We start from the raw sequence: 12500 nt of genomic DNA, 5'->3' as shown, positions 1-12500 counted from the left end.
TCACTCAGGCGCCTTCAGCTGGTACAGAATGCAGCAGCCCGTCTTCTAACTAACACACGCAAACGTGAGCATATTACTCCAATTCTTTCTTCGCTCCACTGGCTTCCAGTTTCTTTTAGAGTTGATTTTAAGATTTTATTGTTTGTTTTTAAAGCTCTCAATGGCCTCGCACCACCATACATAACTGAGATGTTAACTTTGCGTCAATCAAACAGGGCTCTTAGATCAACAAATCAACTTTTGCTGGAAGTCCCAAGGACAAGGTACAGACTCTGGGGTGACCGGGCTTTTTCTGTAGCTGGGCCAAGCCTCTGGAACAAGCTACCTGCTGATTTACGTACAATCACTGACTTGGGCCTCTTTAAGGCTAAGCTCAAGACTTATTTATTTAGACTGGCTTTTAATTTATAGCAGTTGTTGTGGCATTTTGTGTTTTCTTTGTGGCAGACAACTATTATTATTATTTTTATTTTTTTTAATACTCTGTTTTGTGTCATTATATATTTATATTTATTGTTATTATTTTTATTTTATATCTCCTGAAAAGCACTTTGGTTCACTTTGAGTGTTGTAAAGGGCTGTATAAATAAAGGTAAAGGTTGAAATAAAATATTTGAAGAAAAAGGAAAAAAATGCTGTTTTCAAGTAAATATGATTGGGACTATTCCTCTGATCTTCTTTTAAAGTGACTGCAAATCTTATGAGTAAATAAAAATGGCCTATAAATAAACTGCTCTGTGTGAGATTGTGAAAACATTTGAGTTTCAAGTACCTTAGAAAATAATAATAATAAAAAACAATTAAAAAACATAGAAGGGAATATGTGCGCCATACAAAGTTGATATGTCTTAAGTTGTAAATGTGCAAAATATGTAATAAAAAGGTGCTTTTAAAACTGTCCTCATCTCATTTTTTTACTTTTCTGTGAAATGTTTTCCTTTTTTTTTCCATGTAACAAATAAAAATGATGAATGACATGAATTTATTTGATTTTAAATGTAAGAAAAGTCTAACTATTGAGATGCTATAAAATGTATTCTCTACTTGAAATATTATGATCAGAATGACATGAATCAGATGTGGTGTGTTCTGTTATTTTGATAAATATGATGTTCTGTGTGTAGAACCTAACCCTAACCGGAAACCAGAAGAGACATCAGAATGATCAATTTCTCTTTGATGCCAAAAATCATTAGGATATTAAAGATCATGTTCATGAAGATATTTAGTAGGTTTCCTACTGTAAATATATCAAAAGTTCATTTTTGATTAGTAATATGCATTGCTAAGAACTTCATCTGAACAACTTTAAAGATGATTTTCTCAATATTTAGATGTTTTTGCTCCCTCAGATTCCAGATTTTCAAATAGTTGTATCTCAGACAAATATTGTCCTCCGAACAAACCACACATCACTGGAGAGATCATTTATTCAGCTTCAGATGATGCATTTAAAAAAAAAAAGAAATATATATATATATATATATATGAAAAAAACCTTATGACTCCTGCTTCAGGGTCACATTTATGCATAAAAACACCAACAACAACAATGTTTAGTCCTTATAGGGCAAACATTTTATTATAGAATTAAACAGCCAAATATAACATTGACTTTTCAATAATGAATCACACAATGAGATTGTCAATATAATTAAAAGTCAAAGTCCAAAATTGTCCTGAAATCTCCCAAAAAGCCCGTCTGATAGATCTGATGAACATTAGTGTAAAGTAAATCAATTAAACTGTCTTAGAATAAGACAAACCTGCACATTACAGCACTTCATTAACGCTTCAACTTAGAAAAGTCCCATCTGATAAAATCACTGTCAACAGACGTCACATAACTGTGACTGTAGAGCTTCAAACTACCAAACAATCATGAAAGTCTTGATCAGAAAACCACCCGAAGCATCACAGCGTTCACATCGGTCTTCTGTGCGTCTGTAGAGAAGCGCTGGAGGAGTTAGTGTCACGAGTGGAGCGGACAGAGGAGCTTATGGACGGTTTGGACCGGCTCTGAAGAGTCCCGTCCTCCGGAGGTGTCTGACGATCAGAGGCACACACACCAGCGTGATGCTGATCCGCAGCGGAGCCAAGAGCTTGTGGACGGCGTACGCTAACACAAACGTACTGGTGCCAGCAGCCAGCCGCGACTGAACCACAGACTCACTGAAGCCCAGCTTACACAGCAGAGCCGTCACGTCCAGCCCGCTGGAACACACACACACACACACACACACACACACACACACACACACAAATCGCTCGATAATTGAGACTGTTTAGGTTTTGGGGGGATTTAAAAAGAAGTGGTTTTTAATCATTGGAGGGTGATTGCGTTTACACACTGCTAAGATACATTTATATCCAAACAAACACCATTTAAAAGTGAATTTTGCATTCAGTGTCTCCTTTAAAATTAAAATATTATATGATTACGTTGATATAGAATTAGAAGCATACATTTGCCTAGAATATCATTAGATGCTTTAACATTACGATTTGTACTCATGGAAATGACTGAAGTAGTCGAACCTGTAAATGTCTTTATTGTGTATTTGGTTACATGGAGTTTACTGTTTTTGTCAAATGAGTCTGACCTGGATATGGCGAGGTAGCACATTCCCAGAGAAATGAGAGAGATTCCGATGTGGAAAGAGACTCCGACCGCGCCGTACTCCTTAAACACCTTCCTGAGCTGCTGCGTCTTACTGGGCTCCTCACCTGACCTCTGACCTTCAGCGCCGGACACAGATGACACCTGATCCTGCAGAGACACGAAAGATTTCATCAGACTACAGAGATGAATCAGGCCTGAGAAAGCTGCCAGTGACCTCACTGGGAGGAGCTTAACAGAACCACAACCAATCAGAATGCAGGAGCTCTGGAGTGACTCACTCAAGAGCCAATGAGTGCAGTGCAGTGAGGATAAACAAATATAACCCTGCAGCACAGAAGCAGTCATCAGTGTCACAGACGTATATTTGTAGAAATAGACAACTATACATTGTGTGGGTCACAATTATACATTTCTCTTTTTTGACCCTTATGACTGGTTTTGTGCTCCAGGGACACAAATAAAGATCAGTTGGAACGACATAACTAACTTTAGCTCTAATCGTGGAGTGGAAGTAGATTTGTCCGTCACAAGAAGTTCAGAATCCAAACACTGGAGAAGTCAATGAGAAGTGTGTGTGTGTGTGTGTGTTGTGACAGAGAGCTCTGGTTATGTTAACCTGTGAGCCACAAACATGACCTAACACAACCTCCAACAACACAAAGAACACGGCTTTCATCGCCATAGAGATGTGCGTGTGTGTGTGTGTGGCAACATGCCAGTGCTTAAACTGACAGTCCTGTGTTGTGTGAGATAACAGTGTGTGAGACACACAATCTACTGACTGTGTGTGTGTGTGTGTGTGTGTGTGTGTGTGTGTGTGTGTGTGTGTGAGAGAGAGAGTGAGTGTTGTTGTTGTTATTTTTTGTAATATTGTACGTGTATAATGCTGTGGTAATATTACAGTACTGTATATGTAAACAATCAGGCCAATAAAGTTCTTTACAACTGAAAATGAAACCGCTAGAAATCCGCTGAAGAATGTTGGTTTTTGGAGAAAGATGTGATCAACCTTCAGACACCTTCAACCTCTCGTTAAATCAGGCTGAGGGCAAACAGACTCTATATGAAGTTTGCAACCCTGCCTTAGAAACCAGATGAGTGTGTGCAACTACAAATGACTTTGTATGAAGTTAAATAGAATTTATGAAGCTAAAGCCAAAGGAAGGAAGCAGACATCGTGTGAAGGTCATGTGTGACCCTTGACCTGGAAACAAACACGGACTATCCCAACAAAACCAGACGCTCCTGCTGACCCCAACACACACAACCAGCAGTCAAAGACTAGTGCTTCACACACACACACACACACACAGAAAGCAGAAGAGCAGCGTCATCGGGAGTGATCTGCATCTAGTTTGACAGAACAGTGAAAGTGAAAAATGATTAACTAGATCAGCTGTTGAAGTAGAACCAGTCAAACCAGTCAATGCAAACAGGACGAGAACCTGAGCACCAGCAGCATCACCACAGCACGCATCTCATCTCCCATGCGTTCTGCAGAACACAGTCTGTGCTGACCTCGAGGAAGAGTTTCAATCACAACCATAAGCACGAGCTCGAGTCCGAACACATGATGATGGAACCTTTTCGATAAAGAACGCGCAACGAAACAGAGCGCTTTTTCTTTACAAGCGTTCTGCACACAACTCTAGAACCCGCTGAAAAGATATTAATAAACAACAAATAAACATCAACAGTTCCATCAGAACTCCAGAGGAGTTGACGTACCGTTTGCGTCACGTTAGCGGCGCGTTCGTCCTGCGTCTTCCCGGGCGTCGTGGATGATCGTCGGGACCGGATCGCGACTGGAGCTGAAGAACGAACGGATAGAAACGACTCGAGTTCACGGAGTTTAAGGACGCTCCGATCGCCGGTCCTCGCGTCGCTGTATTCGCGTCGCGGCGCGTCAGCGTTCAAAGCGAACACCGCCATTCGCGCGTGAACACCGAGATCCAGCGGCGATCCGAACGGAGTCGTGTCGTACAAGCGCGAACGGAATAGTACGGCTTTGCTTGCCGTTAATCTCCGGTAAACACGAGAGCAGCTGTAGTTACGCAATGCGCGGCTCGGTAACGTTACTTGCAGACGCTGCAGTAATAAAGCCGCTCCAGACGCGTTCCTCCGACAGAGAAACATCGCTCCGACATACATAGACGAGAATAACGCGTGATATGAACCGAGCGCGAGCGTGGTGAGCCTCAGTCCGCGAAGACCCGCCTCCCTGCGTTCAAAACACACTCACGCGCACTGAGAGCGTTCTCAACGCGGTCAAGTTCAAATAAGAGTTACGTCACACGCGAGCATCAGCAGGTGCAGTGAGTGCGTGAGGGGTCGAGGGAGGGATTACCCCAAAATAACCACAAGATCAGGTCAAGATACATTTATTTAGAATTCTGTGCTCCGTTTGCTCCAAATATATCTGTGCTATTCCTGACTGCTCCTGTGCTCCAGGGACACACGTGATGTGAGAACAGTGTAGTGCCTGTGGGAAGGGGGAGTACGTGTTATTTAAGAAAAATATAATTATATGTTCAGAAAAAAACATAGTTTTTGGGGTAAAACTCAATTGTTGCAGTTATTCTGTTCATCAAATCCTTTGTTTTTCCATCATATGCATTCTAAATAGCTGGTGAAATAGAAATATTTGGACTTAAAAAAATACATAATCTTGCTGTAGCTAGCCAGTTAGCATTAGCTAACAACATTTTTTAAATATAATTTTGTAATTCATAATAACTGATTATATTATTTTTTTACTCTGTAAAATTTTGTACTCTGATTTTCCTGTAAATCGAATTGCTGAATTGCCCCATTGGTACAAATGTAATGTTTTTTTTTTTTAAATCTGATAACATGAAAACTTTGCATAATTTTCATATTTGGCTTTTAATTTATGTCATTGTCACCAAAACTATGATGATATCCTTCTGAACACATTTCACTTATGTGTAACTTTATCCAAGTGCTGATTCATGAGCAGTGTTGGGGAGTAACTGTTACAGAATAACGTCATTTAATTTGAAAATAAATTAATGGGTAACACTTTTTATCTGAAGGTGTCCTTGTTACACACGTTACATGTACTTCCTATTATAATAACAATAAATGATGCATAATTACATGCAAGTAACCCTAACCTAAATCCTAAGTACATTTAGTTAATTAATATTACGTGTATAATTACACTGTAATCTTCAAATGAAGTGTATCTAATAAATGTAACTAATCAGTTACAGTTACTGAGAAAAAAGTGTGTATATTAAATTAGTTACTTATGAAAATTTTAACGATTACAAAGGGGGCAACATCTGAATTTTTCACACACACATAAATAGTTTACATTTTTTCTCTCTCTCTCTAAAATATGAGACACTAAAGAGTTTCAGGAGTTTAGGATACATGCTCGTTCCATGACTGTTTCATTTCCTTTTTGGGTTTATGTGGGTTATATGCTTTATTTTTTTATTTTTAAACTAACAAGGCATTTTTCCCACAATGCCAGTGTTTCCATGCAAAGATCTGATAAAAAATGATCTCTGATCAGTGGAAAGAGACAGTCTTTGTTTGTTCGGTCAAAGCGGCTCAGAGCAGGAACCGAGGCGGCTGAGTCAGTGCTTAACACACAGATGATCATGCTTTACTCCCAAATATTCTGACGTTTGTTCCTGATTTAAAATTAATTTAAATCATCATCATGTGTCTGGATGCGTTTGAATTTATTTACTTCCTTCAAAAGTATAAATCCTCTTTTTTTTTTTTTTTTTTTTTTTAAATTAGCCTATACATGCCTGGGTAAATAAAGTTATAATAATAATTACTTTTATTATTAATAATAATGTTGTTGTTGCTGCTGTCCATATGGCAAAAATAAAAAGTAGTTGCAAAAATATATTTTAAATATATGCTTAATATATGTTGTGAGCAGAGCAGCTCATTGAAATTTATTTCTGAAATATACAGGAAATATACTTCGTTTCAACCTTCATAAACCAAAATATATTTCTGAATGTATTTCTGGGGCAGGAAAATGCATTTTCTTGGACTGAAATATATAGAGGACAAAATATATTTTAATATTTATATTTTAACCAAATTGTATTTGTATAAAAATGTATTTCTGTAAATCTATTTTATGTAAATATGTCTTAGAAAATATATTTTTTGGCCTTTTCTTGTATGTTTTTTTTTCCAAATGTGCAACATGCAAATATATATATTAAAAAATATATAGAAAAATTGCCAAAATATAATTTTGTATATTTTGAAATATATTTAAAATTAAAATACATTATTTGAATATATATATATAAATATATATATATATATATAATACATTTATTTATTTTTTGTTGTATGGGTGTTAATTTATTACTGTTCCAAACTATTCCAAAAGTAAGATTTATGTTTTTGAAAAACGTCTCTCATGCTCACCAATGCTGCATTTAGTTGATAAAAAAACAGTAAAATTTGTGAAATATTATTCTAATATAAAACAGCTGTTTTCTGTGTGAATCTGTTAAAGTGTAATTTATTTCTGTGATGCTCCGCTGTATTTTCAGCATCATTCCTCCAGTCTTCAGTGTCACATGATCTTCAGAAATCAGAATAATATGATGATTTACTGCTCAAGAAACATTTCTGATTATTATCAATGTTGAACACAGTCGTGCTGCTCAATCTTTTTGTCGAAAAAATGATCTTCGTTAAACTCCTGCTAGAAGCAATGTGTGTTTGATGGAGCAATGCTGACAGATAATAATTCAAAATGTTTTTTTAATAAAAACCATAAGCTGAAAATCCTTCCTGTATTGTAATGAATGTCTTACACAAGCTTGAACATAAAGCTCTGTTGGGCAATCAAACAAACTTGAACTCTCACACTCATTAAGCAATAAAACCCCATCAGATCACAATTATCACATTTCACAATCAGATCGATGTAAATCAAAGATTATAAGAACATTATCATTAGTTCTTCACAATAAGACACATAAATATAGCTAATACTTCGACGTGCATCTGCCACATTCTCTGTTTCAGTTTATTATTATTAACATTATCAAAGATGGATGCTGAAGCGTTAGGTGAGATGTCAGTACATGATGATTGTGAATGTTATTATCTGTTTTAGCAGAAGCTTTTATCCACAGAACAAACAAGAGCTCAGACGCATTGAATGAAGGAATGTTCAAAGTTTGAGGCATGAGGAACTCGTCTGCTCGGGTGGAGTTCAGGAGATTACTCCACCATCGAGGTTCAACAAAAGACCAGAATCAATGATAGGAAACGTCCGGATGGAGTCACACCCTCCACTCAGAGCTGCTTCAGGAGATAGAGGAGCTTCAGAAAGAACACGCAGAGTGTGTGTGTGTGTGTGTGTGTGTGAGTGTGTGTGTGTGTGTGTGTGTGTGTGTGTGTGGGTGTGTGTGAGTGTGTGGATGGAGTCACACCCTCCACTCAGAGCTGCTTCAGGAGATAGAGGAGCTTCAGAAAGAACATGCAGAGTGTGTGTGTGTGTGTGTGTGTGTGTGTGTGTGTGTGTGTGTGTGTGTGTGTGTGTGTGTGTGTGTGTGTGTGTGTGTGTGTGTGTGGGTGTGTGTGAGTGTGTGGATGTGTGTGTGTGTGTGTGTGTGTGTGTGTGTGTGTGTGTGTGGATGGAGTCACACCCTCCACTCAGAGCTGCTTCAGGAGATAGAGGAGCTTCAGAAAGAACACGCAGAGTGTGTGTGTGTGTGTGTGTGTGTGTGAGAGTGTGTGTGTGCGTGTGTGAGTGTGGTTGTGTGCGTGTGTGTGTGAGTGTGTGTGGTTGTGTGTGTGTGTGTGTGAGTGTGTGGTTGTGTGTGTGTGAGTGTGTGTGTGAGGTTGTGTGTGTGTGAGTGTGTGTGTGTGGTGTGTGTGTGTGTGAGTGTGTGTGTGTGAGTGTGTGTGTGTGGTTGTGTGTGTGGTTGTGTGTGTGTGTGAGTGTGTGTGTGTGAGTGTGTGTGTGTGGTTGTGTGTGTGGTTGTGTGTGTGTGTGTGTGGGTGTGTGTGAGTGTGTGGTTGGAGTCACACCCTCCACTCAGAGCTGCTTCAGGAGATAGAGGAGCTTCAGAAAGAACAAGCAGAGTGTGTGTGTGTGTATGTGTGTGTGGTTGTGTGTGTGTGTGAGTGTGTGTGGTTGTGTGTGTGAGTGTGTGTGTGTGTGTGGTTGTGTGTGTGTGTGTGTGCGAGTGTGGTTGTGTGTGTGTGTGTGTGTGTGTGTGTGTGTCTGTAACATCCTCCTCCTCCACATTCACTCACGCTGTGCCTTTGTTTATGTGTTTAGTAACTCATGTTTCCTACTGAGCGTTGTTTTTCTCCTCTGCTGTTTGAATCTGCAAGACAAGCAGTTCATTAAAACCCAAAGAAAACAGAGTTATTTTTCTCCTTCACTGAGAGTTTGAGTCTGTGCTGGATTCATCTATACTCACAGAAACACGTCAAGAGAACAGAGGATTAATAAACCAATATTACAAGATATAAAACTCTATATACTGCAATTCAAAAGTTTAGATCAATAAAAGCTTTAAAAGAACAGCATTTATTCAAGGCAGAAATCTTTTCTAACAATATTTTTTACTACTATCAAACCATCACTTTTTATCAATTTAATGCACGCGTGCTAAATAAAAGTATTGATTGCTAAATAAAAATTACTGACCCCAAACTTTTGGACAGTAGTCCACAGAATTTTACAAGATTTCGGTTTTAAATAAATTCTGTTCTTTAAAATTTTTAATTAAAACATGCCGCACAACTGTGTTCAACATTGATAATAATCAGAAATGTTTCTTGAGCAGTAAATCATCATATTATTCTGATTTCTGAAGATCATGTGACACTGAAGACTGGAGGAATGATGCTGAAAATACAGCGGAGCATCACAGAAATAAATTACACTTTAACACAGATTCACACAGAAAACTCCTGCTTTACATTAGAATAATATTTCAAATTTTACTGTATTTTTTAATCAAATAATTGCACGAGCAGAAGATACTTCTTTTAGAAACATAACACATTTTCATAATTAACCCCCTTCATGCAATGAAATTTTGTTTTTTTCTGAAAGTAACATGTCATATTTTATCATTATATATATATTAAATATAAATGAAATGTCTAGTTTAAAAGCAGACTGACACACAGAGCTTGAGCTGATGGAAGCAGACTGAATCAGTGTTTATCAGAGCACATGTGTGAGTGTTTTCTTCCTCATCACTCGTTTTCTGCTGACTCACTGTGGCTCATCGCTCGTCAGCAGACTCCAAACACGCTGATGACGCAATAATCACTTCCTTTAACCTCAGTCTGCACTTTCCACACACACTCCCAGAGATCTGTGCAGCGATGGATCGATGATCACACGGAGCACCGATGACAGAAAAGGGTTAGAAACTGATCAAAATATACAATTTATTGAAAACATGTTAATACAGCGATCAGTAGCTTCCAGTAAATTATAAAATCAGTAGTTGTGATGCTCTTTCCCCTTCATGCTCCTCAGTAGAAATGAAAGCCGAACGAATGTGAACTCTATTCATATTTCAGTTTTTAGAATCAAAGGCTACATAACACTGTACGATCTGTTCTGTAATCACTCCTTTCCATCGTCTGAAGGAAACGCATTCCTGGCATTATTTAAATTCTTTCCCGCCTCTGAATGCATGAATGCAGTGAGTGTCGAGGAGTGGGCGGGGCTACATGAGTGGCGCTGAAACCTCATTGGCTGCTTCTGATGTCCATCACTCTGGAAGACTTTGGCACCCGAGAGCAGAGCGTCACAATCGAGCGAATCCAACGAAATAAATAAACCCTTCATAGAGAGCAGTGTATGAAGGGTTCTGATCCTTCATATAAACAAATTAAGGTCATATTTCACATCAAAAGAACAAAAATATGTGACCCCGGAGCATAAAACCAGTCAAGGATCATTTATTTTTAAATTGAGATGTATGCATCATCTGAAAGCTGAATAAATGATCTCTCCAGTGATGTGTGGTTTGTTCGGAGGACAATATTTGTCTGAGATACAACTATTTGAAAATCTGGAATCTGAGGGAGCAAAAACATCTAAATATTGAGAAAATCATCTTTAAAGTTGTTCTTAGCAATGCATATTACTAATCAAAAATGAATTTCTGATCCATTTACTGTAGGAAACTTACTAAATATCTTGACAGAACATGATCTTTACTTAATATCCTAATGATTTTTGGCATCAAAGAGAAATCTACTTATGACTGCTTTTGTGTTTCAGGGTCACAAATTATTATTATTATTTTTTTAACCGTGACATTTTCATAAAATCTGACTTAAAACGTCTGTAAAATTACTAGATTAAGTACTATTAATAGAAAAAATAATGCTACATTTAATTTGATGTTTAAATTATTTTGCATTTATGCATCATGTTAGTATTTTACTGCGGTGCTGATTTAAATTAAATTAGTCCATTTTCCTGCAGCTTTTTTGTTGCTGTTGTTAAACCATCATGAAAATAATGTCACGATGCAAAAAATATCACATGCTATTATGTTCTTGTGATGTGAGTGTGAAATGTGAGTTCATCTGGTCATTATAACACTGTCATAGAAAAATACTGCTCCGTCCGTCCCCTCATCTCTCTGGAATACAATAAATAATCTTATAGAAGAGTGGCTCTATCCACATATACAAATAAATACTGTACAGGAGAGCGACGGCTGTCTGTGTGTACACAATCACACATCACACCGCTGGAAGTGAAACAGAGAAGCACAAGTCACACATTTAACCTGGGAAGCCTGAATGAGAAGTTCCCGTTCCCGTGAACTTGTCCTTTAAGTTCCTAGAAGTGCGGCGTTTGAGAGTGCCTTATGAGACGCAGCAGCAGCTGTCACTCTTGGGATCCTCGTCTTCTATTGGCTGCTTGAACCTCAGAAGGGGCGGGTCTCCACTGGCCGGCGTGAAGTAGACTGCGCTGCCATTGGACGAGACCAGCGGCATGCGTGGATCTTCTGGACGGGGTTTGGTCGAGCCGTTTCCCAGGTGTCCGTTGAGCACGGGCTGTGTGAGGAGTTTGGCGGCGGAGCGCTGCTTCTTGAGTTCGGACAGTGTCTGCGCACGCTCTTTGCGCTTGGGCTCCTCGGCGGAGGGCGGAGGGTCGGGGTCACAGGGGTCAGGGGTCACGGGGTCACCGTTAGACACAGGCGGCGCTGGAGTGCTGGAGATGCAGACGTTCTGTCGGCCGCCTTCCTTCAGGATCCCCAGCGCTCGAGGAACGTCGTCCGGCTGCGTCTGCGGAAACAAGGAGGTCAAAACATCACAACAGCTGGACTTCCTGTCAAATCACCTGATCCTGTGCGCCGAGAGATTCGGATTAAACCGCTTGAAGATGCATTTATCACCCTTTTTAGATTCTCTAAGTAATAAGTACCTGGAGTTTCAGTAACATTCAGGAATATTTGAGGCAATAGACAACAACACATTGTGTGGGTCAAAATTATACTTTATTTTTTTTTTTATAATCATTAGGATATTAAGTAAAGATCATGTTCTGTGAAGATATTTAGTAGGTTTCCTACCTTAAATATATCAAAACTTCATGTTTGATTAGTAATATGCATTGCTAAGAACTTCATCTGAACAACTTTAAAGATGATTTTCTCAATATTTAGATGTTTTTGCTCCCTCAGATTCCAGATTTTCAAATAGTTGTATCTCAGACAAATATTGTCCTCCGAACAAACCACACATCAATGGAGAGATGATTTATTCAGCTTCAGATGATGCATACATCTCAGTTTCCAGGGTCACATTTATTCATTTGTGTTCTGAAGATGAAACAGTCTTATGGGCTTGGAATAACACAAGAGTG

At 38.6% G+C, this 12500-nt stretch overlaps 2 protein-coding genes across 3 annotated transcripts in view; both read right to left on the bottom strand.

Annotated features, from left to right (window-relative positions):
• Positions 1–1962: 1962 nt before the first annotated feature.
• Positions 1963–4906, bottom strand: LOC132160418 (protein FAM210B, mitochondrial-like). The gene is made up of 3 exons (XM_059570105.1): positions 4352–4906; positions 2604–2770; positions 1963–2214 (listed from the first exon to the last, which is right to left on the bottom strand). The coding sequence occupies exons 1-3, from the start codon at positions 4772–4774 to the stop codon at positions 1998–2000; spliced, it is 807 nt and encodes a 268-aa protein (XP_059426088.1). The 5' UTR covers positions 4775–4906; the 3' UTR covers positions 1963–1997.
• A 6550-nt stretch (positions 4907–11456) lies between these two features.
• LOC132160678 (protein phosphatase 1 regulatory inhibitor subunit 16B-like) overlaps positions 11457–12500 on the bottom strand; it is a 45323-nt gene continuing 44279 nt past the window's right edge. For both annotated transcript variants that reach the window (XM_059570315.1, XM_059570316.1), the window contains exon 11: positions 11457–11920. In XM_059570315.1, the coding sequence (XP_059426298.1) occupies positions 11498–11920 (423 nt within the window). In that variant the 3' untranslated portion in view covers positions 11457–11497. The remainder of the gene's footprint in view (positions 11921–12500) is intronic.

This window comes from Carassius carassius, chromosome 17, assembly GCF_963082965.1.
Source record: "Carassius carassius chromosome 17, fCarCar2.1, whole genome shotgun sequence".
Taxonomy (NCBI): Eukaryota; Metazoa; Chordata; class Actinopteri; order Cypriniformes; family Cyprinidae; genus Carassius; species Carassius carassius.
This window is presented reverse-complemented; position numbering and strand designations above follow the sequence as displayed.

What these genes read in the sequence shown, in the direction of transcription:
- LOC132160418 (XM_059570105.1), bottom strand. Translation starts at nt 4,774, where the DNA reads ATGTATGTCGGAGCGATGTTTCTCTGTCGGAGGAACGCGTCTGGAGCG. An exon ending in CCGCTAACGTGACGCAAACG is followed by an intron (nt 2,771 to 4,351) that starts GTACGTCAACTC and finishes GTGTCTCTGCAG; the next exon opens with GATCAGGTGTCATCTGTGTC. An exon ending in TGCTACCTCGCCATATCCAG is followed by an intron (nt 2,215 to 2,603) that starts GTCAGACTCATT and finishes TGTGTGTTCCAG; the next exon opens with CGGGCTGGACGTGACGGCTC.